At 49.1% G+C, this 25,927-nt stretch overlaps 1 protein-coding gene and 1 long non-coding RNA gene across 3 annotated transcripts in view; one reads left to right on the top strand and one right to left on the bottom strand.

The window, feature by feature from the left end:
* Window positions 1-3,316: 3,316 nt before the first annotated feature.
* The window catches only part of LOC136368921 (uncharacterized), a 36,878-nt gene continuing 14,267 nt past the window's right edge, over window positions 3,317-25,927 (top strand). The window contains exon 1 of the long non-coding RNA XR_010744930.1: window positions 3,317-4,077. This is a non-coding gene — a long non-coding RNA (uncharacterized lncRNA). The remainder of the gene's footprint in view (window positions 4,078-25,927) is intronic.
* PPIL2 (peptidylprolyl isomerase like 2) overlaps window positions 16,050-25,927 on the bottom strand; it is a 68,236-nt gene continuing 58,358 nt past the window's right edge. For both annotated transcript variants that reach the window (XM_066331394.1, XM_066331393.1), the window contains 4 exons: window positions 19,871-19,943; window positions 19,686-19,748; window positions 19,048-19,187; window positions 16,050-17,390 (listed from right to left, as the gene is read on the bottom strand). In XM_066331394.1, coding sequence (XP_066187491.1) covers window positions 17,297-17,390; window positions 19,048-19,187; window positions 19,686-19,748; window positions 19,871-19,943 — 370 coding nt within the window. In that variant the 3' untranslated portion in view covers window positions 16,050-17,296. The remainder of the gene's footprint in view (window positions 17,391-19,047; window positions 19,188-19,685; window positions 19,749-19,870; window positions 19,944-25,927) is intronic.

A 25,927-nucleotide genomic window follows, 5' to 3' on the forward strand; every position in this document is an offset into this window, starting at 1 on the left:
TAGGGACATGAAATAAGGGTCTTTCCAGGTGTGAAATAACCCCCTATCCCTAGGGTTAAAGTGGCATTTAATGTGAGATGTATAATCTTCATTGTATAACAATCTACCTTTTGCCAGGATATAATTGAAGTAATAAAGACCAAATAGCAAATATCTTTGGGATTTCATAGTAACACCCCATTATATTTTGGTGTATCAGAGGGACTATAAAAACACCAACTGTCAGCAACAGAATAATTTTGGCAATGTGAACTCCAGTGTTCTGTCTTACCAGCTGGAAAACACCAGGATATGTGATTTCCAGACAGACAAGGATGGGCAGGTGCCTCATCTAAAGCTCGAGAACCTTCCACTAGCTGTCTTTTTGCCTGTTAAATTTCAGTAACTGGGCAGTGGTGTAGTTCTGGATTCTCCCCCATGCCCCAAGCCCTGCAGTTGTGACTGGGGACAGCAGTAGGTCTGTGCTGCCTGAGTCCAGGTAGCCTGAACTGGAAAACTGCCACAACTAGAGCTGAGCTTATCCTCTGCACAGGGCTCCAGCCTCTGCACAGGGCTCCAGCTGGGTCACTGCCCGTGTGAGGTCCTTTCCACTTTTGTCTCTTCCTCTGCTCCCTGCCCTTGGCTCTGCCCCAGATGGGTCTGAGCAGGGAGTGAGCACCTGTGCTGCCCCTGGCACTCACCTCCAGCAGACACAGCAGCTGTGGATTAACTGAGGCTGGACAAAGTAGTTCCTGGCTGTGAAGCAGCTCTGCTGAGCCATGGCACTGATGAGCATTAACTGTTTCTCCTCTAGCAGAGGCTGAGCTGTTCTCAGGGTTTGGCTCATTCATTTCTGTACTATTGCTGAATGAGCCGAGGTGCTCTCTGATCCTGGCAGCAGTTTAATCTATGCTAACCTGATTGCCTGAAGATTTTACTTACTAAAGATCACTCTAGATAGCAGACAATACACGTTTTTCAGTGTTTAATGAATTAATTAGTAGATTTTTCATGGTCTGATTTCTGTATTTTAATAGTAAGCACAGTTCAACTTATTTTCTTGCCCAAATAGAACTCAGTGATTTCTAGTTTAAGAAAAAAACAATGGCCAAACTAGCCCTTTATTCAAAATAGAGTTTGCATCCTGACATTAAAACATGTACATGCATGCAAAGTCCACTCCGGCATGGAATATCATGGCTTGCCCTGTACCTGCAGGAGGAGTTGCAAATGTTATTTAATTTTCAGAACATCTTTTTTTGACATGATTACCTATGATCATCTGCTTTCTTTTTACACTTGGTAGAAATTAGTTTTACAACATAAGCAAAACCTTCCAGTTTGGGACCTGGAGCTGATGACAGAGCAGCAATGCTGTATTGGGTATCTGAAATGTTTTTCTAATGTTTCAAATATTGTAGAGCTAAAAATCCAGTGGATTAAAGTGCCTGATTATGGTAAAAGGTTTGGGAGTTTTTTAGCTGTTGGCTGAGTGGCATTAATAACTATGTTTGAATTGTGAGTTGAGGTATTTGCCCATTTAAAGGTAAAATCATATAAGCTTTATTCTGCATAAAATATTATTCAAAATGTTTCAGTATGGGACCATATAAAACCACTTCCACAGAGGTGTAACACTGAAAGGAAAAAAAAAATCCCAACCCGAACTGCAGGAGCTCTGTGCATTGCCTGCACAAACAAACTTTTTTCCAAAACTTTCTTTAAAAGCCCACTAGAAGTCCGGAATCTTGTGACAGGGAGCAGGGCTGCCAAGGGCCAGAGCAGCTTGTTTTGCAATTGGGCCCTGGGGAAATTGCTACATCTGGGGGCTGTGTTGAAGCTGTAAAGCACGTGCTTTTGAGGACTGGGGGGGCTTTCCTAAACAAATATATTTCCTAAACAAATGTTAATAGATTCTCTGCCATGCGCAGGGGAAACCTGCTGATTGTTATCACAGTAAACTTTTATTCTGTTAAACTGGAACTGCTGAACACTGTGAAACCACTTAGAGGGGCACATGCTGAGTGCCATAAAGCTCGTGTGTCAAAGTTATGTGGGGCACTGGGACAGGAGGGTGAGGACCGACCAGTGAGTGCTGCCAGGGTGGCTCTGCTCAGGAAAGAGCTGGATCGGCACGGCTCTGACAGCCTGCCCTGCAGAGCAGGCACAAGTGCGAATCCGTGGGAAAACGTGACATTTTGTGACACCTCAGGCCTCTCCCCAAACCATCCCTCTCCATGCCTTGCGTTAAATGGCAAATGACACTGCTTTTGTGTGCCCTGCGGAGAAGGATGTGCCCCTGCCCGAACAGCCTGTGCTGGGCGGCGAGCGGAGCCTCCTGTGCACTGCCCGAGGGCAGGCTGCGCTGGCAACACACAGCTCCCAGCTCCTTGGGGCAAGAGGCTCTTTCTGGCCATAATCTCCTGATAGATGAATTCATCATCTGTTTCCTACTGATGGTCAAACAAGCACTATTGACTGGCTGGCACGCTCCACTTTGTTATCAGCTATAACTGATAAGATTGAAAACCCACTTCTGCTTGTCCACTTAAATTATCTTCCCTTCCTTTCTTCCTCTTTTATCTTCCTCCTTCCTCAATTCCTCACTTTTTATGATACCCATAACAGTCCAAAGTCTACAGAATTTTGTTTTTTTTCGTTGTTCCTCTACTTTCCCCCACAGAATGTGCTCCCCAAGGGGCAGCAATAAGGATTCGTGGTCAGGCATGAGACAGATGTTTCACGGTGTTTGATCCAGTGCCGAACCAACCCGAGAGAGCCACTGTGCTCCCACCCTGCCTGGCTTTGTGCGCAGCCCTGTGCTGGGAGCCCGCATGGCCAGCCCCTGAACCTCAAGGGCAGAGGACACAGGGCTGCTCTTTGCTCCTAAACTATCGCTGCTTTACTGATTAAGCTCCTGCAGCAAGTTTTAGGTCCGAATACATTTTTTGGCATGATAATCAGCAGCAAATGAGCATGTATGAACTGCAGACCTATAGCAATGCTGTGCTTTACTGCCCCTACTCCTCCTGCTCCCAAGCTGATGAAGCCAATGGATTATTTTTCTGAACAGTACTTCCCCCCCGCCCCCATCCTTCTCTTCTGCAATGAAAAGTTTCTCACAGCATCAAGGCTGGAGACACAAACTAACGCCCTTTAATTACCTACTCATAATATACAAAAACAAAAGCTTTCTCACGTCATTCTTTCAATGTTTACTAAAATAGAGACCTTGCTCTGGCAGATCTCTCCTTTACCGGCCAAAACTCACACTGAAGGTTAACAGCTCCTGAAGTTAATGATTATCTTGCCTTGTTTGCTCAGTGTTTCAGAGTTAAAACATGTAAATATGCCTCCCCCGTGTAATTGCTGTGGTCAGCCAGTGATGAGCTCTGCAGCAAACATAAACACAGCTATTAGCAGAGACAAATGTTTCTCCCTGGCCTGGCCTCCCGGGGCTCCCAGAAGTGTCAGCTCCCCCAGAAAACAGCCAGGCTGTCCCGCTGGCACTGGCGATTACACAGAGCCTGCTATGAAAACCCCCTCTCAAAATAGCAATTTCTAATCTCCCCTGAGGCCATTAATCAGGTTTCTAATCCAGCAAAGCTGTCCCTACTGTACAGGCTGTGATCCCCAGGCCTTTATTAGAAACCCCTCTTGGTCACAGCATTTACTGGGTCAGGGGACTGATTGTCACATTTGCCTGGGCAGGAATAGCTGCCCGTGTATTTCGTGAGACAGATCTGTGATAGTGATTAATGCCAAGACCTGGCTGCACCTTACCTGTGAGTGCTGGACTTAGCAAAGGCTCATCTGCATAGAAATACATCCCAACGTCAACTCAAATTTGGTAATTCCTGAAGACTTACAGTAATCTGCTTTTCTGGAGACAAATGCAATACCCAGTCCTGTCTGATTGGTTTCAGATCAGAAAGGGATGTCCTGAAGATGTGTGACGGTCAAAACTTTCTGGACAGCTTCACAAGAGCAGAGGTTTTGCCCCCGTATTGACTAAACTGCTGCTGGGGTAATTTCACCTGCCTCTTCTCCACCATTCCCCGGGTGATTCTATCTCGGAGGACCTGATGTGTTGCAGAGGTGAGGGGATGTGGCTGATGTGTGTAGCCTCCACACAAGTATGTGACAGTTGCAGCATTAGCGGAGATCCCTCTGGGAAAAGGCACTGGACAAATGCAAACCCATCGCTCACAGAGTGCTGCAGCGTCTGTGGGCAGGGCTGAGCCGCGGGCAGGGTGTTACTGAGGCGCTGGGCTCCTAAATCTCCTCCTGTTACAGGAGCTCTAGAGGTTCCCTGCGGCCCACGGTGATATTTAGGTACTGAGGAGATGCAGCTCCCACAGGGGCTTGGCTGGAGGATGCTCTGGGGCCGGTGGGGGCTGTCCTGATGCTCAGCAGTGTTGCCACTGCCCAATGGAGGGGATGGTGTGGCTGAGCCCCATCTGAGGATTTGCCTTGGTGGTTTCTGGTCCGTAGGGCCGTACTGTGCAACTCAGTGTCCCAGCCAAGCTGGAAGATGATGCCAAGGGGCAAGCAGGCAGTGGGGAGCTCTGGCTGGTGGGCAGTGCTTTATGCGCCCCAGGGCTTGTTATCCAAAGGCTAATGCGAGTGAGCAGGACAAACTTGGGGCTAGCATCATGATTCACCCCACACCATGAGTCCTGCTGGCTGAAATCCTGAGCAGTGCAGCCAAGAGATGAGCCCCCACCTTGCACAGCTGCCCATCCTGTACCGAGCAGACCCAGGGGTGTGGAGTCAGAGTGTCCCAGCGCTGGATGCTGTCAGCACAGGGCAGTGACTCATTGTGCCGCTCGGGACTCTGGGTGTGGATGCCTCACTCACGTCTCATCTTGGCAGCAGCAGCTTCCCCTGCTCAAGGGCTTCTGCTCCTGCCCAGCACGGCACCGGGTGGTGGCCAAGCAGTCATGGTCCTGGTCTGCTGCTCTACATCTGATCACATCAGGCCACAAACCTGCATTAAAGGTATCTGCCTCATCCTTGGTTTCCTAGAAATCCAGCAGCTGGCCTGGCAAGCAGACACCCAGCCCACAGGGCCGGTTAAATCAGCACAGCAGTGACCATTACACAGAGGTTTGCATGACGAAGTGTTTGCAGCTATGCCACAGGGTGGGGGAAGTGTTTTTAATCTTTGCTTTTTCCCATTTGCACTATGGATGCAAAAGAATGGCGCGGTGGGACACAGCCTGCACACACAGGTGGGGTGTTGGAGCTGAGTCCAGCTGCTGGAGCCCAGGGGTTGCCTTGCCTGTGACCAGCAGTGCCTGGGCACAGCTCCCTGCCTGCCCGGCACTGCCCAGAGCAGCAGGCGAAGGAGTTGGGAGCTTCTGCTGGAAACCAGCCCCAACCCAGGGACATGCACTGCTGAGCATTGCACTGGGCCTGTTCAAGGCTCAGGCTCCTGGTGCTGAAAGGAAAAATTATTTCAGTGCAATGAACATAATCTGAGATGCAGATGCAGCAATGGGACATGGGCAGCATGCCCAGCTGTCTTTCTCAGGGGGTGGGAACCCCTCAAGACTTTTTTCCAGCCTTTTCTTCATCATGCAGCAGTGCTGCCCCTTGCAATTGCTTTCCTTTGCATCTTTTGGCTTTTCTCTTTGTCCTTTGTTTCCTCCTCTTCTCTCTCTTTTTCTCTTTTTTTCCTTTTTTTCTCCTTTCCACTTGGCTCTTCCTTTCCCAATCAGACAAAGCCTGACAGCCAGGAGCAGTTACTGGCTTTGTGAGCTGCTCATGTCCAGCAGTACCATGGCCTGACTATGCTGGCTGGGACATAATTCCTTCCTGAGGGCAGGATTGGTGCTGGTGCCTAGGAGGGAGCTGAACTGGTTCAAGATGGAACATCCTATCCCTCTGCCCACACAAGCTGTTGTTGTGGCGTCTGTTTGTGAGCATTAACACGCCATGGTTTTGCTACTCCAAAATCCTAGGAGCTGTAACAAGAGCCAGGGCTTCACCCAACACTGTCAGTGTGAAGGGCTTCATGGAAACTTCTCTGGTTTCTGCATGTCAGCTCTGAAAACCAAGCTCATCTCCTCCTAGCCAGGCAGCAGGTCTCACACTTGAATTCTGTCCAAGAGGCAAGGGCAGCAGCAGGGCTGTGTGTGGATCTCCAGCCCTCACATCATGGGTCAGTCAGATCTGCCCTGGGCACTGGCAGCAATATCAGTAGAGCTGGTAGTTACCCCTCCTCCCCATTTTTTCCATTTTTCTCTCTTTCCTGTGTTTACATGAAGCTGAGCTACACAAATCTCTGATCCCTTCAGATGCTGGATAGAGAAGTGAAGGTTGTTGCCATTCTCCCAGGGAAGACTCTCTGTGGTCAGCACTGGGTGCTGGACTTACTGGATGGGCACAGATGGACACCTGAGGACTATCTGCTCCCTGCTCCCTGCTCCCTGCTCCCAATCCCTCAGCACTCTGCCACCATCTCCAACTGTGCCCCTTTGGTACGAGCCTGAGTGGCTCTGCTTTGGCTCTGCTGTTGCTCCCTGTGGCCTTGTTGCTCTGTGGGATTGATAAGGGAAGGTGAAAGTGTGGCAGGGGTGTGGAGGCAGCAGAGCTGGGCCCTGGGCTGAATGAAGCTCAGGTTGGCACTGATCCCTTGACAGAGCAGCCATGCTCAGTGAGCAGGGTGTGTGTGAGCCCTCTCCCTTGGAGAAAACACAGGGATGCTAAAACATCCCAACAGGCCAAGCTCTAGCAAGATCTAACTTGTTTTGTTATAGATTAACTGCCCCAATAGACTCCAGGCACTGTGCTGAGCTGGATATTTAACCTACTCTAGTGACTTATTTTTTTAGGACAGGAACATTACAAACGTCATCTGTGCTTTGATGGGGTGGTCACAGTCTGCCAAGATGTTCACCTTGCCTCTGTGCAACTCCAGGAAGGGGGTCGGGAGCAGGGGGATCCATATCTAAACACTCCAACCCCAGAGTTGTGGGACACAGCCTGGTGTGGGTCTGGGGAGCACTCTGTCCCCAAGACACGTGTGATGGCAGAAGCCTAGACCCTTCATCTCAATGCTGGGCAGAAATGCCATGTATTAACTGATTAATTCTCCCGAGCATCTGCCATCTCCTGGCAGGGCTGCTGGAGGCCCCCTGCCCCCCACCAAAGGCCCTTTGCCAGGCTCAGCAGTGCTCCGGGTGGTTTCCTTTCTGGAAAAGGTTCAGGTGCCGCCCAGAGCACGGAGGGTTTTGCTGACCCCACAGCCTGTAATCTTATGCCTGGACTTGAGACACCTCTTGGCCCCGTTCCCCACTCCTCTGTCCCCAGGACAGGCTGTAATCATCACTTGGCAGGACAGCCCTGACCTGAGCAGTCCGGCTCCCAGCAGATTTCCCCAGCCTCGCCAAGTGTTTGCAAAAATACCCAGTGATTTATTCTCGACAGCTCAGCTGAACGAAGAAAAAGACACGTTGCTCTTTACAACTATTCTTAATTTTGTTGTTTTTCCTTATAACAGAGGTTGCCAATAATAACACAGCAGGAACAGCTCCTGGCCCCAAACCTGACCGTTTTCTACCCTTTTTTGTGGCAAATGCCAGCCTGGTTTCTTGCCAGCCCAGTGTCTGCTGACGGTGTCCGGCAGAGACGTGGGCGGGATTAGCGGTAGTGAGGGCGAGCTGTGCTCCCTCAGCCCCGGCCTGCGATGGGAACGGCGGGTGACACCCAGCCCTTTGCTGCCGCTTACAGTCACTGCGACAGCTGACACCCCCCACCCCAAAGAGCTGGTTATGGAAATACGGCCGGATGAAATGGAAAACCAACAGAGACACACAAGGGCGGGAGCATTCATTACGCCCCTGCAAGACCGGACCTGGGCAAAGCCTCGCAGTGATGGGCAGAGGAGAAACCAGGAACGTTTACTTAGCCCTGGCAAGGTGGGGTGGGTGGTGTTTCTGGTTTCCTTGTCTGCACTGGGAGTGGGGCTGGCAAGGGAACCGAGCTCTGCGTCCCACCCCACAGACCCGGCGGGGATAAGCACGCTCTTTGCCTGGGAGGGGGAAATACATCAGTGTCTTAAAATGTGACCCTCCAGGTTATTCACTATGTAAATATATGCTCTTAACTAATCAAAGCTGTAAAACTCAGTTGACGTCTTCCTTGTGTCCCTGCCTGCCTCCTCCCAGAGCTCCACAAGGTCTGCAGCCACAAACACGATCAAAAATGTATTTATTCAGCTGAGCCCCTGAGAGCAGTGTGGACAGGGAGACAGCCCAGGACTGACAGATACGGAGCAGGATAGAGAAAGCAGGATTTTTGCCTGGGGTGAGGCTGGCATTGCCCAAATCAGGACAGGGAAGGTCCAGCCATGCTCCCACTAGCTGGGACGCTGCAGGATCTGGACACAACACCTCCATTGCCCGACAAAGAAAAGCTGCTTCCCTGTGAGTGTGGGAGACTGGGAATCCTGTTCACGGTCAGCCCCTTTCCCAAGCATCTCTGCCCCCACCTTCCCTTCCCAGGGGTGGCCATGGGGCTTGACCCCCATTTCCATGTTTCTGGGGAGAGGCAGAGGGCTGAGCCCAGCACTGGGCCAGCCGAGCCCTCCTCCCCCCGCAAGCCCTGGGCTCCCCCTCCCTGCCGCCTCCTGCCGCGGCCTGGCACACAAACCCAGCTGCAGACCCGGGCTGTGCAACAGCTAAATACTGGGAATCTGGGCGGCTGCCAGGGACTTTGATCCCCAGCCACAAAAACCTCCTCCACAAGCTGCCTTCTCTTGCGAAATAACCTCCTGGGGGGCTGAGCTGGCGTGTGCTGCCCCTGAGACCTTTGCAGCCCCAAAAAGGGAGTCTGTCTGGTCAGCAGCCTCACCCTGTAGTGGTGCAGTTCCAGTGCCAATGCCTGTGCCAGCGGTGGAGCCGGGCAGACGCGTGTGGCACCAAATGCATTTACCTTGGACTGCTCCCAAGCACTGCTGCGTTTCTCCCTGGTACATCTGCACATTCCAGCCCCTGCAAGGCCAGCTGAAAACCTTCCCAGCTGGGAAACCCCAGGCAGAGGGTATGTGCCTGCTTTGGCACTCAGCCTCTTCTCCCAGAGGTGCCCAGTGAGGCAGGACAGGCAGCACCATGGGGCACTGGGATCCTGATCCTGCACTGCAGGCTGGGTGGCTGGTACAGACTGATCAGGGGTGGATGATAGGACTGCCTTAAAAGCATTTTAAAAGTATTTTTAAATTTTTTTCCAATTTTTTTTTCTTTTGTTCCCAGTCAGCAGCCACAGCCTAGCTTGACTCATGGTAGGCAATAGTGAGCATCTGGGTACAAGCCCTGGACTCTGCTGGACATGCAACATCAGCCTGGCTGGGGATGACAGAGCCACAGGTGCCCTCTGCTAAAGGGCTCACCGAGCCACTGATGAACAAATTGTTTTTCCTCTTTTTGCTGTCTTTCTTCCAATGCTACCATCATCCAGCATGATGGTGGAGAGGGGCCTTTTACATTGTTTAAAGGCAAGCATGGGAAACTGAGGGACTTTCTAGTGAATGATAGACTGCAGCTTGATCAAATCAAGGCAAAACAGGGTCTGCACTAATAGGGATGTTTAAAAAGATGGCAGAAGAACATCTGGGGCTTCTCATACCAGGAAATCTCTTATGCAGCAATAAACCCTATCCCATGGTCCAAAACGCTGCCAGATGCTGGTGGTCTCCCCTGAGTTGCTGCAAACACCCCAGACTGCCAGATGGACGCTGGCTGTGTGGTCACAGCCAGCCCTGCTGTGAGCTGCTTTTATTTCACTGTTCTGTGGTCAAACCCAGATTTTCCCTGTCCTTGTTTGTCACTTTTATGAGCATTTCTGCTCCTTTATTTCTAACCACAGCCTTATCTCTCACAACCATGGACACAATGTGTCAGTGAGACACCTCTGCTTTTCCTCCTGGGACTGTGGCTCAATCTGCCACCACCTGACTATCCCCTGGGTGTGGGAAGGTTAGGATATCAGCCTTTAACACCACTCCTGTGTCACCCAGCTGTGGTTCCCTAAGCCCAGCAATAACTTGGAGTGTTTTCGTGCATTGCCAAGTAACCTGAGTGACTCCCAGCACCCTCTTCCTGGTCTCCCTGCAGTTGGACTCCAGCACATGCACTCTTGGTCGCACTTGGATTTGTGATTTTGCAGCTCCAGGTCAAGCACTTCACCGCCAGCACCCTCCTGGGTCTCCCTGTGTTTCAGGAGCCTCTGGCTGCTGCAGCTCCTGGAGCTGGCTGGGGCCAAGGGGAACTCACTGTGTTGGTGCTGAGCAGTGCAGATCACTGCTGGGGCTGCTGCTGCCAGCCCCTGTGGTGCAGCCATGGCTCAGCAGCGTGGGAGAATTTCCTTTCTTTATGAGCCAGAGTGCTGTACTTTCCTGCCCCCCACAAGGTTCCCATGGATCGGGGTGAAATCAGGGTTTGGCTCCGTGTCAGCCCCTGCCTGGGAGTGAGACAGGCCCAGTTCTGGTCCCAGGGGAGGGATGGAGGCAGCAGCACCAGTTCACCCCCTGCCAGACCAACGTGGGCCACAGCACCCAGCAGCTCCACAGAGCTGGCCATGGACATGGCACCTAACACTTCCTCCAGAGAATGGAACTTTTTTTAACCTCTCAAAATTGAAAAAAGAAAGAAAAAGTCCTAACCCCAAACAGTTTTTTAAGGAAAACCAAAGATTAGAAATACTGTAAGCAGTGGAGGCAAACCACCAAAAATAGCATCCGAAGTTTCCTCCGCGCACTCTCCCTGCAGGCAGCCTGCACTATATTTGTCTTCACTTGCCATTTCTGCTGCAATCAATTTGCAATTGCCGCTGGCAAGGAACCCATCTATTAAAAGCTCGGCTGAGACCTCTGGTGAAGATGTCTCCACTAAAAAAAATCTGGCCATTCATTAAAACAAACAAACAGAACAGTGTTGTTCTCTGCAGACCTTCCCGTTCCCAACAAAATCCCCCAAAAGCATCCCTGGCCGTGTTGTCCGGGCGCGGGAGCAGCTGTGGAAGCCCAGTGCGGGTTTCCTTCCACACAGGGAGGGATTTGCTCTGCAGCTGCTCCGAGGCTTGGAACCACTTCGTGTTTGCTGCCTGTTGTGCCTTATCTCCACGATTTGCTGCAGGCCACCCTGGGGAGGCGATTCCTCCCGGGTCAATTGCTTTTATCACAAAAGCAAATGTTTTCTATCATCCTTTTCATCCCAGGATGAAAGTGCAGCAAGGAATCACACGCCTTCTCTCACTGCCTTGGTGGGCCGTGCTGCTGGGTGCTCCTCTCCCCCCACAGAAATGTGGAAGGAGGGACAGGGAAAGGCAAACAGGAGCCTGGAGTGATTCCTGCCTTTACCTAAAAAAATAACCCCATGGGGCTGCCTAAAAAATAATCTCACAGGACTCCCTAGGGACACATGGCTCTGCCCCCAGGTTCCTGTCCCAAAAGCATCGTGGCCAGTGCTGACATGAAACTGGTTTCTCCCTGAGCCAGGCACTGGCTGGGGACTCATCTCCTGACGGGACACTGATGGGACACTGAGAACGGGACACTGGGGGAGGCAGGAGGGCTCTTTGAGGAGGCCAAAGGCTCAGAGCCTGTGTAGCCAAACACAACAGTGGCTGCAGGGGGATACAATTGCTGCCTATAAATAGCGCTGGGAAGCAAACATTAGGGAGGCAAAAAAGCTATTCAAGCTAAAGGACAATGTTGGCACTAAAGCAAATAGATATAATTAGCCATTAACAAATGAAGGCCAAAGATTAGGGAAAGTAATATCAGAAAAGTGAGAGGTGGGAAGGCTTTCCAAGGGGAAGGGCAGAGAAGACCTTGACCAGCATTTAAAACAGGCTGTGGCTATTTTTTAAAAGCCATTAAGTTATGAGCTGTCAAACCTAGCCTGCTGTGATTGCTGATGAGCCTATTTTTCTGTATAAATGGGAAAATTTGGCCTCTTTGTGATGTCAGGAATGGTAGAAGGGCCTAGGAAGCTGCCCTAATCCCTACTCTGCTTCCCCCTCCCTTGGTCAGATTGATAAATCCCAACCCTTTGTGGAGCCCTCTGTGCCTTCTTTGCCCCTCATAATCCAGTGAAGTTCTACAGCCCTTCTCCAAACTTGCCTGAAGAGATGCTTTAACCTCTGAAAGCTCCACAGCAATGCTGGAGGGGGCAAGCGCCATGGGCTTGCCCCAGCTAGGGGATGTGGAGCAGGGGAGGGTTTTTCTCACCACAGCTGAGGAGGCAGGTGGATGCAGGGACTGCCGCATGTGGGACACCTGCCCTGAGCCCACAGCAGCCCTTCACTGGCGTCAGTGCCACGAGTCCTGTCCCTGCGCTGCTGCCCTGGAAAAACCCAGACTGGAAACCCTCAGGGTGCCTTCACGGGAACTCCAGCATCCCTGGACATTTGTGGCAGGGCCATAGTTTGGATGATCAGGGGTTGGCCTTTTGCTGCCCCAGCAGAAACCTCAGGAAAACATAGTTCATCGGTGATAAGAGTGAAGGTCCCTGTTACCTGAGATAGCCACTGCCAGCTGCTGCCACGGCTTTGCTTTACTTCGCAACCAGGATGCAGGAGTCATTTCTCCCTTGAAGCCCTCACAGGGAATCAGGTGCCTTTTCTGGAATACACATTTTAGCCACGGAGCCATTATTGGCTGAGTGTCTGTACGGGTACGGTAGTGACAGAGATGGTTCCTCCTCGGTTGCTATTTCCAGAGGATGAAGTCACCGGGCTGCAGCGCCTGAGCTCCCTGAGGCTGAGTCAGTGTCGGCCCCGCCGAGCTCCGTGTGCGGCCCCCACTCCGCAGTGCCCGCCATGGCCGGTGTCCCCGGGCCGAGGGCTCTGGGTATTATTGCAGCAGAATGGCCGCAGGGCAATGGCCCGCCATGGCCGGTGTCCCCGGGCCGAGGGCTCCGGGTACTGAGGCAGAATGGCGGCAGGGCAGCAGCCCGCCATGGCCGGTGTCCCCGGGTATTGCAGCAGAATGGCCGCAGGGCAATGGCCCGCCATGGCCGGTGTCCCCGGGCCGAGGGCTCCGGGCATTATTGCAGCAGAATGGCGGCAGGGCAGCGGCCCGCCATGGCCGGTGTCCCCGGGCCGAGGGCTCCGGGCATTATTACAGCAGAATGGCGGCAGGGCAGCGGCCCGCCATGGCCGGTGTCCCCGGGTATTGCAGCAGAATGGCGGCAGGGCAGCGGCCCGCCATGGCCGGTGTCCCCGGGTATTGCAGCAGAATGGCCGCAGGGCAATGGCCCGCCATGGCCGGTGTCCCCGGGCCGAGGGCTCCGGGTACTGAGGCAGAATGGCGGCAGGGCAGCAGCCCGCCATGGCCGGTGTCCCCGGGTATTGAAGCAGAATGGCGGCAGGGCAGCGGCCCCACACGGCTTCACCCCCCCTCAGCTCTCCCGCCCTCAGCTCTCCCGCCATGGCCCCGCCACCGCCAGCGCTGTCCCAACAGCTGCGTGCCCCTTCACGGGGAATGTCCCTCCTGGGCCATGGCCGTGGCTCCCTCCCCAGTCCCAGCACAGGCCGGGTAAATCCTCCACGAGGCTGTGATAACAAACACTTCCCGAAGGCAGAGAGGAAGCGAGAGCTGCCCGGCCGCGCCGCCGAGCTGTAACCTGGCCGGGCCCGGCGCTGCCGCCTCTTCCTGTGCTGACCGACGGCGTTTGTTTGCCTCCTCCAAAGCAAACAGTGAGCAGCACACTCGGGGGGTGTTTTGGCAAACCCCCTCCTCTTGCTGATAAAAGATGCTTCCTGTGCCAGCTTTCCGACATCCTCTTCCTTCCCAGCGTTGCCGGCGATGGTGGCAGGGGGATCCCTGAAGTATTTGATACTTAGAAGCCAGTGGTTTATCCACCAGCTGCTCCCTCCTGCATGGCCATGGCCACAGCCCTGACTCCACCAAAAGCTGAGGGGACTCAGCCCCGCTCAGCTGTGTCTTGAAAGGGGCTGGAGGGAAAAGCAGGATTTCCTTGGAGACCTTCAAACACAGTCTGACTTCTCACAGTTCGTGGCCCCACATGAGATGGGAAACACCACGATCAACCATGTGATGCTAAAGCAGAGCAACTGGTAGTCTGAACTCCTGGGCTTCCGCCATTCAAACCAGCAGGGAACAAGCAAAATTAAACTGAACAATAATATTTTTGGCTTTTTCTCTTAGTAAATATGGTAACAGAGTTGCAGCTACTTGGCTTGAAAAACTGTTCGGTCTGTGCTGTTTCCCACACAGACAATACTTTGCTCCTTGAGGGGCCAGGCTGAATCCATGCCAGAAAAAGCAGAGGTGAAGAGCCGAGTCCCCCAGGAGCCCCCTCTTTGTGTGTGGAAACAATCGGCCCCGGCTGCCAGCCCCACCACACACCACTGCCTTCTCAAGGGTGTTTTGCTCTCTGCCATGGTGCCAGATCTCAGGAAACATCGAGTCCACTGGTCACCCAGTGCCTTTCAGCAGAACAACCCAGGTATGGGGCAGGAGCAGTGCAAGGTACCATAGGGCTGGTGTTATTCTAGTCAAGGCCAGACAAAAGCTTCTTCAGCCCCTGGTTAAAACCCTACTTTTTCTCTCAAAGCACATTTACTGGAAAAGTGTCAAAGAATGTAAAAATGTGCTTACAAACAGCACAGTGGTTCCCAGGAGTGAGTTTCTTGTAGTAAGGCTGCACAATTCTTGCTGATCCCTCTGGCCATTGCAGGAGTTGGCTGGGTCTTCCCTTAACACACCATTTTTGCTGGAGAACCAAGTGATGAAAGGGGAAAAAAGGGGTTTCAGTACAGCCTCCTTCCTCCCCTTTCCTGGCTCAGGTAGTGGAAACCACAAGTCACCCTGCAAAGAGCCAGGTTTTGGGAAAAGGAGGGATACAGCCCACTGCCTTGCTCTCTGTGCCCCTGTTGTCCTTCAGAGAAGAGCTTGCGTCACACTGGCCCTGTAGATTCCAATGACTGGAAGGGAAATTGAAATTAAAAAGAAATTGACTTGAATACACAGAATTAGGGGTGTGGGAGGGAGCAGAGGTGGAGCTCTGCAGGACAAAACTCCACCGTAGCGTCTGGCTGTGGTGAACAGTGACAGTGTTGGCCCCGCAGAGCTCTCATGAATCCCAGTCTGGCTGCTGACTCAACACTGGGCACAGGCCAAACCCTTGGGCCACGGCAGCACCCTGGGGATGGACCAGAGCCCAGTGTCCCCCAGCCTGGGAGCCACCAACAGCAGCTGGGAGCACCAGCCAGCCAGAGCTGGATCCAGGTCCAGAGGTGAATCACAGCTGGAGAGCTTCACTCCTGCCTGGAGCTAAACTGAAAGGGTCACGCTCAGCCTTTCCTAGAAGCCAGGAAATTGTTTCTTTTGTTATGGTGGAATGATGGTGAGCAAATGGGCAGTGCAAAGGCAGTGCTTGGAAGGGCAGGAGTGTGCTGTACTGTGCACAGAATGGTACTTCAGGGACTGCAGTGAGCTCTACCAAAAAGCTGGAACAGAATGGGAAAGTGGGCAGCTATCTCTACAGCCTGCTGCCCCTCAGATCAATCTGCAGCAAGGACTTGCTAAAATGGGAGTCCTTACCACAGCTCTGCTGTAATCAAAAGCTCCTTTCTTTCATAATAATCTCCACTTTAATCTAGTACAAAACCAGCATTTTACCTCTATGGATTCATAAAACTCCCAGCTCTAGTAATGCTGTGAACTGGACTACTCAAAAGTATGAGTTAGTTAAAGGGGATCAGTAACAATTTATCATGAAAGGGCCAGTGCAAGAGAAGCAAGAGGTTCCAGTAAGACAGAAAAAACTCAGCTTTAGGAAAGTACCATCAAATCCCCTGTTCCAGTAATCAAACGTGTTATTTCAAACTCAGACATTTGCAAAACAAACTCCCCCTATTATTCTTTCAAATTAGTTTGGACTTCCTATAATTTAACAAAGATGTAATCATATCCGCAGAGATCCCAGAATTCCTTATGAGCATCTTAAAAAGCAGCAGTGAATCATTTCCTTGTACAACAATCAACTCTGCAATGCTGTGATCTTGGAAATAACAATTGAACAGTCAAAGTCAAGCACTCAAAAGAAAATTAAAGCATTTAATGCAAAATATTTCCAAAAGTTTTTACAGTAATTTTCTATAAATGGAGTCTTTTCTTAAAGAATGAAATCACTGATACAAATGTATTGTTCCAAAGAGGATTACAAAACTTTCTCCTCAGCCACACGGGAGGTATGGAGGGCATTTCTCTTACCTGAAAACATCTAAGATGAACTGAGAAGTGATATTCAGGATCTAGCCTGCTACATCTAAGTGATGGTAACACAGATTCTTTGGGATTGAAATGTCACAGGCTGATATATCTTCACCTCATAAGGCCTTTATTAAGATGCCTAATAATTTGTGGGTATGTAATGGAAATATCTGAGATGCCTGTCAGCTACATTATATGGGTTTTCCTAATGATGGGAAGCCTGACATCAGAGCAGACTATGGGATGCGTTACCCTGCAAGGACCAGGATTTAGAGATAGGTGTTAAAAAAACCAAAAGAGTTGCTTTTGTTCCTGCTCAGTTGCTCAAGGCTGTAGTTTGTGGCACCTGAGGGCAGATGAACTGGTGCATCCTAGCACCTCTGGCTGCACAGTGGCTCAGGGAAGGGCAGCCACTGGGAGGTGTAAGTGGTGCAGCTGCCCCAGGCTCTCCCTGTAGATTTGCAGCTTCCCAGGCTGTTGGAGGCTTTAACGGGTAGAGAGAGCTCGTTGGGAGTGAGGCCCTTCAGATGACAGCAGTCAGTCCAGACAAAACTGGCCCTTGTTGAGGACCAGCAGGAGGCAGCTGGAAGGTAAGGGCAGGACAGGCTGGAGCCGCTCCACAGAGCTCTCCAGGAGCACAGGAGCTTCCCAGCACATTAATTCCTTCCCTGGCTTGGCACACTTGGCTGGTCTGGGAACAATTACCTGTAAAAGGAGCTCTTTCACCACCGTAGCTGTTCACTGCAGTTGTGCCCTGCAAGGCTGGGCGCTGCCTGGTCTGCTGCCAGCCATGCAGAGAAAGGCTCCAGCTGATCCCTGGGGAGCTGGGCTGCCTGCTCCCTGCTTTGCAGAACAACAAAACGGCCTTCGAGGAAGATGCGGTGGGGGAATGTGCTCTCTAGAAAACAAAGCCACATTAACCAGCCTCAACAAAGCAGCAGTTTTCTCTGCCAGTGGAGGGGCAGGCTGGTGCCTTCTTTCCCCAGGACAGACTGTCTTTTGGGCTCTCTGGGGCCACGTGAGAGGCTCCTGTTTGTGCTGTGCCGCCCCAGTGCTGGGCTCCCCACACTGCTACCAGGAGCTGAAGTCGCCGAAGCCTGTGCTCTTCTTCTCTTTCTTCACAGCTGTGCTGGTTGAGGGCCCATCATCCTCCATGCTGCGCTTCCTGTGGCCAGAATGAAAACAACTCTCAGGGAGTCTTTACTGCAGTGGGACCAGGGCAGCTTGGACGCCTGTTCTGCCTCCTTTCTCCCAGCACCAGCTGTACTGGAGCCATCCCTTGCCACCTAGACAGAAGTGCAAGCTCCATGCCAGCATGGGGATTGTAGGGGTTGGGGGTCTTTGCCATACCCAAAAAGAGGGAGAATGGGTCCATAGAGATGGTTTGGATCAGGCTTTGAACATTCCCAGGAATGTGTTCAAAGCACAGAAAGTTCTCCAGGCCAGAGCAGAAGATTTAACAGCTGTACCTTTTTAACATGGTCAGGAAAACATGAGCCATGAGGTCTCCCCCGGCCTTCTCACCTGCACTTGTGGCAGCAAAAGGGTTTATGGGGAACTAGGTATAAAGCAGCTGGGAGAGCTCTTCTGATCCTTCCTGTTTCTTGAGCCCAGCCTGTTGCAGTTGCTGCTGCTATTACCAGTCTCTCTTGAGCAGAGCTAGCAACCTCAGGGAATGCAGTGCAGCCAGCTCATATGCTGTGGTTTTTAGTCAGATATCAGTAGCTGATAGGGAGAACACAGAACCCTAAATCTGCCAGAACAGGCTGCAATGACTGAAGGTCCTTTCTATACTACCTGGTCTTTTCCACAGAGCCACAACTGCTGGATTTACTCTGCAAATAAAAGTGCAGCATGTCAGGAGTTTTAAGCTGGACATAGTATTTTAAGGGACACACAATAACCTGCAACTGGAAAATTTTACTGACACACTAAACTGACCTACCTGAGCTAACATATTTCTGTTCTCACAGTTATGCAAATGCCTGTAAGTCACACACAAGCTGATTAAATGGCTGCCCAGATCTGTATATGCATAAATACAGGCCTTTATGTGGCAGACAGACAACAGCAATTTTGCAAATGCTTTTAGAGAAGGCTGCTAAAAATCAAGTGGAAGGCACTTATTTTAATATTTTCCAAAACACATGCTAAGCTGCTGCTCAGCAAGGATTCTGTGCTGTCCTTAGGAAAGAAAGCAGTGCTGCCAATCCTGACAGGGGTACAAAGGGTGTCTGGGAGAGGGTGCTTTAGGATAAGCCTGTCCAACCAGCCAGGTACCCTGGAGCTGCCCAGCTGCCCTGCCCTCCCACAGCAAGGCAGGAAACCTGCTCCTCTTTCCAGCCATTTCAGCTGTGCTGGTACAGCTGTTTGTGTGGCTGAACAGGGAACCAGAGCAGCAAAGTGACGGGGGCCTGGGGCAGTTACTTTGTGCAGGGCAGAAGTTGCTAAAAGACAAACATTTGTGGGACTATGGCCTTCAGAAATAGCTGCAGAAAAGGAAGAGGATAAAAGATGGTGTAGGAAGTGACACAGCACAGTTCCTCAAAGACTTCTGAGTTCTGGAAATGTATGTACAGTTCTGAAGTCAGCAAATGCTTTTAAAGACCAACTTGGTCATGTTCAAGGGCTAAAAGAGAAGCTCAGTTAATGTATGACTTTGAAAAACAACAGAAATGAAGTAAACTCTTGACTGTCAGGACTAATGAGGGTGTGTTTGCTGGCCCAAACCAAACATCTGAGCAATGGCACTGGACAGGGCCAGCATTTGGTAGAAAGGCACCTAAAATATTCAGCAAAAATCAAAAGGACAGGGAACTCACGCTGCAGCCATGTTGATGTATTTTCCAATCCCCTGCCTGTAAGTTTTAGGAGTCTGAACCTCTTTTTTTGGTGGAACCACTTCAGCCTTTATTTTGGCTGCTTCTTCTTCCTGCTGGAACTTCTCTCTTTCAGCAGCGACCTGTGGGAAGCAAAGGGTGCAATCTGTTGCAAGAGATAGTGCAGAATAAGGAGGAAATGTCTACAATTCTTTGAAGCTTTAAAGCACTCTAAACCAGCAATCAGCAGCACTGAGATTACAGGGCAGACTTTAGGAGACAGCCCTCAAGGGCCACTACAAACAGGCTGTCTGCAGCCATTATAGCAAGACTCCTTCTCACCTGCAGCTACCCACAGCTACTGGGGGCATTCGATAGGAAATCATCAGAAGCCTGATGGACTGGGAGCTGTGCCAGACTCAGTTACAAGAGTAACTCTCCACTGAAAGAGCAGCCAGGATCCTGGCAAAAAGGCAGTGTAGAATGGCAGCTGCTTAATCTTAGCTGGCAACCAGATGGGCCAGGGGGACTGCCCATGTGCAAAGAAAAGGCATTAAGTTGCAAAGTTCTCCCCAGAAAAGCTTTGGCCTTTGAAAAAAAAAAAAAAAAAACAACCACCTCAACCCACCAAGCAACCTCACCTGTGCATCTGCCTCTTCATAGGGATCAACAAAAACAGTTGTTGTCTCAATTCTTATTTCCTCCTGGAAGCAGAAGAGAAGAGCAGTGATTCCATCTGCTGATTAAGTTGTGCCATCTCCCCCTGTTTTGGCTTCAAGAAGTGTCAGCAGAGTGACCAGCACTGCCCCCAGTGCTTCACACATACCTTGGGACGGTCTGTTTTTGGGTCACTTTCCACATTCTCCATAGCAGTCAGGGTTTCAAAGCCACCAACCACCCTAAATGAGGAAGGATATGTTATCCAGTTGTCACAACATACTCAAAATATTCCTACACCCTTACCTTTAATATATCTCATTATGCCCATTACTCTGGCAGATTTTTAAATCATCCTGTTTGGGGAGAGGGGAATTAGCAACTGTGTTTAGAAGACCTAAGATAATGTCATTCAGTGTGGAAGATAAGATTTTTTTCCTCAAATATCAGATTTGAATTTAAAATTAAACAGAACATGGAAAAGTCCAACACTCAGAGGCAAAGCAAAGCCCAAAACCTGGAAGCCACACAAACCAGACAGATGAAGAACAAGTCTTTTCTTCTTTGTTTTTACATTGTGTATGAGACCTAGGAGTGTTATCAGGAAGAGAATGGTAACTACAGCAGCACGGCAGGGCGGTGGCAGAGCTCTCTGCATTAACACTGAAAGCACAGGATTCCTCCACAAGAACATCAAGACTGTGAGCTCATGAGGGCTCTGGGAAGGCAGCAGAGCAGCAAGTCACAGCCTCAGGGAAAGGACAGGACACTTCTCAAAGCAGTTTTCACCTAGAAGGGCCTTAGATCCCTGGATTCTCACTTTTCAACTCAACATATCCAAACTCTTGAAAATGTTTAAGGCTGAAGGCTTTCTGGACTGTTGCATGTTTATTTTCAAAAAAAGTGTGGAACAATGGGAACATTCTAGAAAAGCATATTTAGAAAGGATAAATGGGGAAACCCAGATAATTATAATCCTGTCATCCTGTCATTTATCCCAGCAAAATAATGGAATAGTGGAGACAGGACATGATTAATAAAGAAAGGAAATAAGTAACAGCAATCAACAAGGTTTTGTGGAAAACAGTGTCTGTCAAACAACCTTCTATCTTTGAGACAACAGATGTGGTTAACAGGGATAACAGTGTCCATGGAACAGACTTCTGGAAGGCGGCTGATATTTTGATGGAGGAACCAGAATGATATAAAGTGAATACAGTACACATTAAATAAAAAATTGGCTGACAGGTGTCAAAATCTAATTTTAAACAGGAACCACTGAGTCAGTATGTTTTCAGAGGGGTCCCTCTGGGATCAGCTCTTGATCCCAGGGTATTCAACACTTTTATCCACTCCACCATCCACAATTAAATTTGAAAACAGCTATTCTTAGAAGAGCAGTAAATAAAGAGGAAGACAGGCTGTTGATGCCAAGTGATCCACATCCATTAGCAAAGGAGGCTGTAGCTGGACAACATCTGTTTTAATAGAGCCAAGCCACATGGCCAGGAACCAAAAATACAGCCCATATTTACAGCTGTGGGACAATGAGAAGCAGCCATAATTCTCAAACACTGCTCTAGGAGCCAGGGGAGTATGGGGCCAGGAGATCAGAAGCAGAGGCAGGAATTGGCCACTGAGGAGTCCAGGGCTGCCCATGGGACAGGACAAGCCAAGAGCCAGCAATTCCCCAACTTCCACAGGAAGGCAACTGTTTTGAAGCCCATTGTTCCTGGGACTGCAGCACCAGCACGAGGAGGCTGGCAAGGGATGGGCAAATGAAGTGGGGGAAAATCTAATTAAATGAAGCTGGTGGGGAAAAAGGATACCAAACTGGTGGAATATGTGGAGCATTTTATCACCTAACTCTGCTTTCATATCAAAGCAATGCCTTGACCAAAACACAAATGGTATTACAGTCACCTTTGTAGACTTTATACACTCACACCAGGGTATTTCCCCCTCAAAGGCATCTGTCCAGTGCCAGCATGGCAGAGTCTGCCTGGGCAGCACCAGGAGAGGCCTCTGACTCTCAGCTGCCACGGTCTCAGCCGATCCAATGGAGAAACACACTTTGTACAGCACTCCCCAGTGCCCTCAGTGCCACCCCGTGGGCTGGGACAGGCTGTAACCACAAGCCACAGGACAGACCCCGCCACAGAGAATGAACACACAGAGGGTGTTCTCACACCTGCCCCAGCACAGCTGTGATGGCTCATCTTTCACTGCTGCTCCAAACTTTATTCCCCAGGGGCCTGCTGATATTCTGTAATCAGGCTGTGACTTTTAGGTGCAATTAAAAGCCATGGATGCAGGCTAGAACAGCCTCAGTCATTTCTGACTGGAGGGAGCAGACTGCGGGAGGCTGCACATGGCTTCAGGACCCTGTATGAACTTTGGAAAGTTCATAACAAAAACTCAATTTTAAAATCTCTCTCCAGGCCAATATCAGATTCACTTATAACACTGATTAACACCCAGCCCAAGATATAGTTGCTGTATTTTAACTGCCCCAAAGGAAACTTCTGATTTAATATCAGAGGATTTTCTAGCCAACAGCTCACTCATTATCTGCTTGTATGTTTTCATTTAATTAGGTTTCTGATAATTTGAAGTGGCCAGATCAGCTGTGCACTGGCAATCTCAGCTGAGTAATCCTTTAGCCCATAGCTAGACCTCCCACAATATTAGCCCTAATGCATTTGACTGATGCTACCAGATCTTCAGTTGCTCTGCTAATTAAACTTTATTGGTAATATTTTGTCACTTGTACATTTTGAAAGGCCGTGATAGACATGGCATTCACAGGTCATCAGTAAACGACCTAAATAGTCTATTTTTGACATGACTGTAAAGCACTAAGGGGGAAGAAGACAAAGTTGTTATGCCTGCAGAGCATGTCATTCTCTTTTCTTCTTCACTTCTTGTATCTCAAATGGAAAATTGCTTCCTTTTCCCTTACTTGCACTCTCCAAGATTTTTCACAGAGTATCTCTGTGTCACTGTCAGCACAGTCAGCTCTCAATTTATGTTTTTGTCTTTATAAAGTCACTGCTGCAATCCTGACAAAAAATAAAAATTAATTTCAATACAAACCACCAGCTCAGAGGAGAGAGCTCTGACCAAAGGGACAGGAAATAATCTATGAGTCACTTTTGTTCAGGGAGCACTTGGGAGCTTTGTCAGGGTCAGGCCTGGCTGAGGTTGGTATCTCACCACTAAAAACTACCATTCAAAAAGAACAAGATCTGATTGCAAACATCACCCATCCAGTAAAAACTGAACTACACACTAACAGTCAGACCTGGATGCAAAAGAAATTGAATATTCCAAACTGTAAAAGCTTTTGCAAGCTTTCCTCTGATCTAAGAGAGACAAGGTACAGGCAGGCCCTTGAAATGTTACATGTTGTTATTGTCAAATCTCATGATGCTACAGTGCAGCACTAAGATCAGTTTGATGAGATATAATGTGTCAAAGCCCATGAACTGGCATCCCTCACAGCAACCAACACACCAGAGGAGTTTTTGGGATTCTTCGCCTGCCCAACAACACATATTTTGGCCCAAGCAAAAAGCCCATACAAGTTATATGTAGAAAAGATCATCAGATCAGTACATAAAAACATTTTTTAAAGTCCTCTAAAGAGCCTCTACTTAATATCATTCTAATATTCAAGGAAATCCGTACATAATTTTCAGTAAAAGAAAATGCAGATTCCAGAAATTCAGATTCACATCCTTTTACACATGCTAAACGTGTGACACAGACAGTGACTGTTCCCACTACATTGTCTGGTCTTGTGCAATGTCACTTCTGCCAAGTTGGGAGTCAGCATGGGAAGGAAGGGAGAGGGCATAAACAAGTTTAACCTTTCCCACTGCTTCTGGCTCTATTCCTTTTATAAGGTGTCATACATGCTTTGTCCTAACCTGACACAGGTGTTTAAAAAGGTGTTCAGATGACACCCAACAGTGAAAAGGTTGACACTTTCAAGACATCATTCACATCAGAACACCCAGAAACTGAGAGTTTGCTGTGTGCTTCCAGTAGATGTTGAACAGAGAAATGATGATCTCAACTATATATTTAGCTCAGCAACCCTGAGACAGCTTGTATTTTTAGAGGAGCTTGATAAATGTTGCATTACATTTAAGCATGAACGACAAGGCAGGTACATTTAGGGTATTTTTTTCTGTTAGCATAGGAATGAAAACAAAAATGTGCCCTTACTTTGTGCAATTCTGTTTTCTTGAAATCTGGCTAAGTTAGCACTGGAAATCTTTGCATTTCACATTTAGATGTGTTATTAAAATCTTACTTCCTGTTTATGTAAACTAGTAACCTTACTTCATAACCTTTGCATAATGCAGAAGTGAAATGTCTGGAGCAGGCTCTATCCATTTGCAATATGCCAATGAAGGTCTCACTGTACTTTAGTTAGTGCTGCCCCAAAGAAAACTGCATCTCCCCTGCAGCCCAGAGACAGTCAAACATGAACCTATTTCTCATATTTTTGTTTGCAAGAACGGTAGGAATTAAGCCTTCTCAATGCTGGGGATGGCACTGGGCCAACCTGAAAGAGTTTCCTGGTCAGAAGATGATACAAGAACAATGTCTGGACTTTTTTTTTTTTTTTTTTTTTTTTTTTTTTTTTTTTTTTAAAGAAAGCTTTAAACTACAAACAGAAACCAGAAAGAAAAACTGCTCTTTTGTAAACACATTCTGCCCTGAAGGTTATTTTTATAAAAAGGAGAACATACATTTATATACACCCACACAGAGAACAACACGTGCACAAACACGTACACTCAGGACAAAATGTTTTCTATGCATACACCCAATCTGCAATGGAGTGAGCAATTCAAATGTGCAACAAGGATGCAGCCAAAACATCTCCATCTCTCTGCTAGATAAGGGCTTAATCTAGCAGGCGAGACACGGTAATAAAGGGTGCTGAAAAAATAAAACAACTTGGAAAAAAGCTTATTGAAACTAGACTCAACAGATGAACCTGGCACGAAAGGACTTCCCTGCCTTGGCACAGGTCCCTGTTCAGAGATCATACAACTGTTTTGGAAACGACAGCAGCCCTCATGCAGCTCCAACAGCCCAGTGCTCGTGTGCTGCAGCACAGCACAGCCATGGCTTCCACAGGGAGGCCTGGCTCCTTTCCCCACCTTGCTCTTTGCTCCTATCCCAGTGTCTGGGGAGCAGACTCTGATGTGCAAAATTAGGTCAGTCGCCCTACACGGAATCAGCTCTTCTGCTGTCACACAATTTCTCCGATCTTCAGATGTACTAAAGGAGAAGAACCACAAGAACATTCCCAGCTTAGAAACAACTGGGATTCACTGATTCAAACCCTACAGGGAATGTTGCAAGTGGAAACAGACACTGTTATATAACAGTACCTGGGTAACTGGGTAATGCCTGGTAGTTGCTTTATGTAGCTAATTACTTTAGAGGACAGGAGTTACTTTCATTGCCCCAGTCTACAGAATTGCAGTAGAAAGCATTAAACAGGTTCAGGATTACTTAATACAGTGGTACTGATCCAAGGGAATAACTCTTCCACAAAAGCATCTGGCTTTTGTGGAAGGGGAGAAGAGAAGAGAAGAAAAAGCTGAGTGCACGTCAGCTACTGACTGATGCCTCCAGTGTGACCAAGCCCCTGGTTTCCCAAAGCACCTTGTTCATTATTTCTGGGAACAAGAGAATTGAAGAATGGAGCAGCAAAACCTTGAGAGGCAGTAAAAGTTATGCACATTAGCAGATATGTACAGCCTCGTACAAAAGAGAAAACTGTCCCTGACATACTCATCTCCTGTCTCAGTTGCCACTTTTTCTCAGCTCTTGACAAACACAAGTGATGCTCTAATAAACACACAGAACTGCTGTACAGATAGTTTCCAGCTTTGCCACTCTGACCACAACACTTTTCTCTCTGCTCCCTTAACTGCCCTTCATTTCATCACATCACATATCTGCAACATGCCCTTGTTTTCAAGCCCACATGCCCTGCTTGTCCTAAATCTCATCCAAAATTCTGAAAGCATTTTTTCCTTCTGTTGATTGCTTTCCACTACTATTTTAAACATGCACTTTTTAATGTGTGCCTTTAGCTTTGGAACAGGCTCCCAAAAAACATCAATGAAGCAAGTTCTTTTTTTTCCTGAGGCTTTCTTTTTTCCAAAGGTGGTGGAATATAGGTTGAAATGGGTCA

This window comes from Sylvia atricapilla, chromosome 17 (assembly GCF_009819655.1).
Source record: "Sylvia atricapilla isolate bSylAtr1 chromosome 17, bSylAtr1.pri, whole genome shotgun sequence".
NCBI lineage: Eukaryota > Metazoa > Chordata > Aves > Passeriformes > Sylviidae > Sylvia > Sylvia atricapilla.